At 34.4% G+C, this 6,738-nt stretch overlaps 1 protein-coding gene across 2 annotated transcripts; it reads right to left on the minus strand.

Annotated features, from left to right (window-relative positions):
- Nucleotides 1-2,665: 2,665 nt before the first annotated feature.
- Nucleotides 2,666-6,410, minus strand: LOC129305007 (probable WRKY transcription factor 35). 2 transcript variants are annotated; one of them, XM_054944905.1, is made up of 4 exons: nucleotides 5,383-6,410; nucleotides 4,452-4,595; nucleotides 3,030-3,448; nucleotides 2,666-2,924 (listed from the first exon to the last, which is right to left on the minus strand). In XM_054944905.1, exons 1-4 carry the CDS (start codon nucleotides 6,135-6,137, stop codon nucleotides 2,770-2,772), a joined length of 1,473 nt encoding a protein of 490 aa, XP_054800880.1. In that variant the 5' UTR covers nucleotides 6,138-6,410; the 3' UTR covers nucleotides 2,666-2,769. The 2 variants fall into 2 exon arrangements, with proteins under 2 accessions (XP_054800880.1, XP_054800878.1); XM_054944903.1 differs by having other exon boundaries at nucleotides 2,666-3,448; nucleotides 5,383-6,407.
- Between the last annotated feature and the right edge of the window lie 328 nt (nucleotides 6,411-6,738).

Here is a 6,738-nt window from a genome sequence, read left to right on the forward strand (position 1 = left end):
CGAAGCTTGATAATGAGGGTCAAGTTTGAAAAAAATAATCAATTTTAAAATAAAAACTTCTAAGTTCGATCTTATAAGAGCTGATTATGCGAACTAGATATGCCTCTTTTCTAAATTTGTGCATTATCTAGTTATTAGGGCACAATAAATAATGAATTATTAGCATGCAAAAATTTCAAAAGAGAGCATAAAGCGCAACTTCAAAATCATGAACAACAGTGACTCCCACAAAATCAAAAATTTTCTTTGAAATGCATAATGACTGCTACGACTAACCCCTGTCAATCAAGTTGATGAAAATATACAGACAGAGGCAAAGCAAACCCCATTGGAGCCAAAAAAGCTTCAAAAAGACATTTGTCTTTTTCTCCATTGAAGTGACCTCATTGGTAAGCCCATCACCATGAGAACTCTTTTCATTCATGTTCTTGGATTTGACAACATTTAGGAATTAGTACTCGCTTGTTTCCAATCACATGGTAAAAAAAATGAAACTATTCCCCTTTGTACATATTACTATAAGATATCCATCTTATTAATTGGCCATTAAGAAAGATTTCTAATTTAAGTTTTATAAATAAATAAATTAAGTATTTAGGTTAGTTGGCTCTATCTTTTTTTGAGTTTTGTATACAGTTGATTCGAGTCCACTAAAATTAATTGAGACTCAATGTTTGATTTTTTTTAATATAAAAAATTATCATTTACACATTTATTTTCAACTTGAACAAAATTTCAAATTTTTCAATTTTTACATGGAATTGCAAGAAAGGGCAAAAAAGTTGGTTATCTCAACAAAAAAACGATAAGCGAAGTTAATGCGCTGATGCACATACAAAGAAATATGTGAGACCTACAGTAAACTATTTTTCCCTGAATAGATTATCTGCTGAAATTTATTATTTACAGGGAGAGACTCGCTGTACAGAATGAATGAACTAAATATTAAATACTACATATAAGTTAGTCATATATAATTTTCTAATCACAAAACCCAATATTATATGATTAAAATATATAGTATCACTCTGATCACTAGCTAGTTATTTAATTATATCAAATGGTGGACGGCTAAAATAAAAAATGTGTGTTTGTAGCCATTAAAGAAGCGTTAAAGGAACAACCAAGCTCTTTAGATTCGTATCTGTTCCAAATAATTTTTTAGGATTAATAATACATACATACATACATTTATATATATTACGTGAGGTGATTATGCGTACAAAATGTTGCAGATTGTAAAAGTAATTAATTCCCATACACAAGTGTTATGGCCTATCATATTTTTCAATACTCAAATGAAGTGAATAATTAATTAATTATATTTGAACTGACAAAGGAATCTGTATATTAAAGGACACATACACGCACAAATTGGGTAGCATGCACATGCAAAATGTTTAAATGCCAACCTCGCCTTGCTGGATTTTTTTTATTATCCGCAGGGAAAAAACCGATACTAACAGATAAGACTGAATAATATAAATCAATTTCTTTCTAACAAGTGATATAAAAATATATAATCAGATTCAGAAATATAATTAAACCTTCAAGTTGGTGGATAATAGTGAAAGAAACAGAAAAGCCGATCGAGGAACTAAAGAAATTAAAAAAGCATACGTTGTTTCTCTCTCTCCCTCTCTCGCCTCTCACATATCCCTAGAGAGAGAGAAAAAAACGAAGAGGAGACTGATAAGAAAAGTCAAGCTTTATATATTAGAGTAAATAGTGTATCTTTTTAACCTCATATATATATATATATATATATATCCTTTTGTCATCTTTCATGAAATTGATGATCTGAGAGAAAGCTTCTTTTTTCCGTTTTAGAATAATCAATCCCAATAATATTAATAATTCTCTGGGCACTTTAAAAGATGAGAGACAGAGAGAGCCCCATCTTTTTTATCATCAATCTAGTCAGTCCCTCAGCTTTCTTCCTTTCGAGTCTTGTTCATAATGCCTCTCTCTCTATATCTACTACTCAACGTACTCTTTCAACTGTAGAAACCCCCTGTTCCTCTCAGCTTTCTGTCCCATCCACCAATATTCCAAAAACGAATGTGGGACTCTTGGAGTTTGCTTCCACCAATCAATCTCTCTCTCTCTCTCTCTCTCTCTCTCTCGTGTTGTGTGTGCGTAGATATATACTGGGTCTTAATTATTTTTTTCTTTCTGACTGTCGTTCTGGTAAGTAACAAGAAGAGAGAGAAGCTGGAAATCTCTCATACATAACTCCAGCGTACGACATGGTTTCATCAGGGTCTGGCGCTATAGAGGCTATGGAGAGGTAGGCTTCCTCATAATTCATATTCTTGACGATAAGTTCGTGCACGATAAATTTTTATACATTTAACAATTCTGATATTAAAAATTTATGTTGTTAAATTTCAAAAAATTATGATGTTTTAAAATTTTAACCTTAACTCTTACAATTGAATCATTATATATAATATATATCAATCAGAAATTTTTAAAAGAAATTTAACAATAACAAATTAAAATTATGAGGAAGAAACTCGATCTTTCTATAACATAATGGCTACCAAGAAAAAAAAAACAAGAAGAATCCTTCTTTTACATTACCCTCTGCAAACCAGATGAAAAAGATTATAACATGACCTTGAATTAATAATGATGACAATATTTCATGACCAAAGCGAAAGAAAGAAAGGTAAAAAAATATATTATAGAGGGAGGATATTAATTAAGGTATGATCATATAATTGTGAGTTTAATGAATAATAAATTTGTTTCTTCAAGGTCTTGTTATAACCCTCTCTTTGGTTCTTCAAATGAGGTGGTGGTGGTGCTGTGAATATCTGCTGATGCTGATGATGATGATGACCAGTCAAAGAGATGAAAAGGATCTAAAGCTTTGGATTCTCTCTGACGGTCATGATTCTGATGCTCTTCATTGAAACCTGCTTGAGTGAACAAGAGATTGAGTGGGTCAGCTTCAATCTCTCCCAGTTCTGCAAAGAAATCCTCACAAGACTGATTATTATTATTATTACTCTCCAACATACATGGTTTGTATCCCACTCCTTCTGATCTATTATTATCATCTTCCATCATCATCATTTTCTCAAGCTCTTGATCATTCTGGTTCATCACTGCTATATCTTCCATCTCCATCTCCTCCTTCACTGATGATGATGAGCTTTTCCCTCTCTGATGATGATCTTGCTGCTGCTGCTGCTCCTCTTCCTCCTTCGGCTTCGTCGAAGCTTGATCAGAATTGTTGACGCTGTTGTTCTTGGAAGCGTTGTTGTTGTTCTTGGAAGGCTGAGACCTGGTTGAGCCGGCGAGAGCGTTGCGTTGAGTCGGCCATGGATGGTTGTGCTCTGAAGTGTAAGTGATGACCAGCATGTTTGGGTCTGTCCTGCTTCTCTCTACTTGTTTCCTCGCTGAACAACCCTTGGAGCTGCTGCATCTATAGTAGCCCCTGGATATACCAATACTTCAGAAACAACAACATGATCGATCCTTTTTTGGTTTTGATTCTTGCTTCGACTCTAACAGGAACCTCAGGCTCGTATTTTCAGAGATAACTCTACAAGCTAAGACTATAGTGGGGAACATTCTTTTTTTTTTTTTTTTTTGAGACGTAAGAATTAGTTAATAGCAGGTTATTTAAGGAACAGGTCTTAAAAAAATAAGGTTAAATATTTTTTTTAAAAAATTATAATGTTTTCGAAGGTCAAGGTTGTTAATTACCAGATTCAACTTAAGTTATCTAAAACTTTTATTAAATTTCAAAATTATTTACAACTGTAGTTTTTTCTTTTCAATTTAGTAATAACATGTTAGAAACTTTAATTTTTAAAATAATAAAAAAATTAGGTTTAGATCCTTACTTATATTTTTTTTATTGCTAGTAAGTATTCTTTTATTAAATACAATTATAAATGTTCGAAACATGATCAAACATTAAATTTAAGCATTCAAATTACTACGTTGTGAGGAACTAGCATCTTTCATTGGATTTAACCTCAACTTATTGGTTGTTACATGCAATCTTAATTTTATAAAAGACTCATTTTTTATATAGCTATCTAATTGGATTATATTTAATTATTATGGGGCCCAATTATGAGTAATTCTATCACATATACTCTTCGTATATTCACGCAGACCCAAACTAGAAACTGAGAATTTGACAACTAGATTTGGAGATATTTCAACTGCAATTTTCATCATATTTAACAAAGTAATTGTCACTTGACATTCCTTAAATAAGATCTCAACTTTGAGCCGATTGAATAAAAAAAATCATATCATACTCGAATCTAAATTAGTAATTAATAAATAGAACAAAATATCAAGAACACAAATCCCTGTTATAATTAACAAACAACAAGATATATCTATGGAGAAGATAGAAGATGAAGTTAAATCAAGTTGATTAACCATTATAATTATTATTATATATTATATTATTATAGTACCTTGGGTATGGAGAACCTTTGATGGGTTTCTGACCGTACTTTCTCCAAGCCCACAGATCAGACGGAACTACCTCTCCACTACTTGGTCTGCTATTTGCCGCTGCTGGTGCAGGTATACACACCACCTTCTTCGCCTGGCTTTTTCTGCTCACAAGTCACAGCACCCACACATACATAATTCTCTCATCAATCTCATTACTGCTTTCTATAATCATTATTATCTCCGAACAAAACGGCATATCTATAGACATAGCCACTATATCTACATCTATAGCCCCTCCTTTCTTTATCCAATAATGTTGAATTATCTGCTGCTAGCTGCAGACTCAAGTACTTTTCAAGTAGTTGATTTGGTGTTCAGAACAAACAGTACTGCGGCTAACAATAAAGGCAGAGTATGGAATGTATGACACCAAGTTTAAATGAATAGGACTTTTCAGGTGAGGAAGGCCAAAATTTACATCTAAAACTTCCACACATGTCATTAAACTCGCCGAAAGCCCAGTCCAGATATGTTAACCTTTCCAGCCTCTGGCTCGCTTAATTAATCAAAAAAAAGCATACATACATATATGATTATTATTATCTATTTAATTATGGCCCTTGAAATTAATATGTATCAAGTGTTTTTTCTCACCTGAAACTTGATCATTCTTGTTGTTCTCAGTCAAATCAGTGAAAAGTAATGGTAATAATAAGCCACCTAACTGTGCCAAACCCTACTTTCTCTGAACCTCACACCATGATTTTATGAGAAATTATTCGAGTTCCAAAAAAACGGTCGTGATTTGTAAGTTCTTCCCTTTTATGAAATTAATGAACCGGAAATAAATTTGGTTCTTTGGGAAGATGAAGCTAGCTTCTCGATCCATCATATTTAATTGCACAGAGATTGTTATGAAACAAGAATAATTAGTATTGTTATGCTCACCTTCGCTTGAGACCCGGATTCCTTGGAGACGAGATCTGCACTGATGCGTTGTCCACCGTGATATTCAAGTTGCCAGCAGAAACCAAAGAAGAAGAAGAAGAAGAAGAAGGCTCGATTCCCCGTGGCGACGACAGCGGCAAGGATGACGAAGATGAAGAATTTATGGCGGCGGCGGCGATATTCACCGAAGGAGAACCGCAGGGTGAAACCGGTGGTGGTAATTTGGCGTTCATACTGTTGGGAGAGATCTGAATCATGTTGGAGAATATGGTGTTGTTGTTACAAGCTGCTGCTGCTACAGGGGGCCTTATTCTCATATCATCTTCTACAAGCTTGTGATGAGACGACAAAACAACAGAAGAATCAGAAAAACCAGGCGATGCATCTTCCATGGCAGAATTATTAATTGCAGAACTGAAGTAGGAAGAAGGTAAGGGGAAATCAAGGTCTTGAAGAAAGGGATCTCGCATGTTCGAGAACGGGTCGCCAAAAAAGTTGGTGGCTCTGAGAGAATCTTCCATTATCACAGAAGAGAAATTCATCTGGTGGTGGTGGTGGTGCCAGCTTTCTGATGAAGTAGAAGAGAGATCATGAGGAGCTAATTCAGATGCTGAAGAAGAAGTGCCATAAGAACCACCGCCACGGCCACCACCTCCGGCACCGCTGCCACCGCCGCTACTTGCACGGAATATATCAGTTAAATCGCCTTGATGAAAATTGTTGTCCATGATTGAGCCAAAGATGCTGCTGCACATGCTTTTTCTCAGTAGAGAGATATTGCTTCAATCAGAAAGAGAAGAGAGTCATAGCTATTAGTGTCAGTCATGTACGTCTTAATCAGCTTGATTTGCATGAAAATTAATCTAGGAATCAAAAGCAAGAAAGAGAGAGAATTATATAGAGATAGGTCACAGGATGAAGTTCGAGACTAGCGATTGTGTTCGTGTGTGTATGATGGCCTGAAGAAGAAGAAGAAAAAGAAGAATGAAGGAAAGATTTGAGAGAATGGGTTTAGAAGAGAGAGACGCTGACTTTTCACTCAAAACAACTTCATTTCCATACGCAACATGATGGGAGAGAAAGAGGAAGATAATAAAATAAAGAGAAATTTGGGAGTAGAATACTATAATGATGGTCTAATTTGAGCTGGGAGATTTATCACATACCATCAAAATGGTCAAATTCGTGCCATTGTTTTTGTTTATTATTATTATTTTTAATTATTATTGTTACTATTTTCATTAGTTTATCTTTCTCCATCTCTCTCTCTTTGATTTAAGAAAAGATGTCATTACATTACGGAATGGTCATTTCTCGAAAACAAGTGATGAGGAACTAAAGAGGCGGCAAGTAGCC

Source organism: Prosopis cineraria, unplaced genomic scaffold, assembly GCF_029017545.1.
Source record: "Prosopis cineraria cultivar Desert tree isolate PC_DT_omini unplaced genomic scaffold, ASM2901754v1 PC3, whole genome shotgun sequence".
NCBI classification, from domain to species: domain Eukaryota; kingdom Viridiplantae; phylum Streptophyta; class Magnoliopsida; order Fabales; family Fabaceae; genus Prosopis; species Prosopis cineraria.

Bases quoted from the DNA above. Each gene is read 5' to 3' on its own strand.
- LOC129305007 (XM_054944903.1), bottom strand. From the start codon at position 6,137: ATGTGCAGCAGCATCTTTGGCTCAATCATGGACAACAATTTTCATCAA. The intron at 4,596-5,382 runs GTGAGCATAACA...ACTTGTGAGCAG, and splicing joins AATCCGGGTCTCAAGCGAAG to AAAAAGCCAGGCGAAGAAGG. The intron at 3,449-4,451 runs GTACTATAATAA...TGGTATATCCAG, and splicing joins AAAGGTTCTCCATACCCAAG to GGGCTACTATAGATGCAGCA.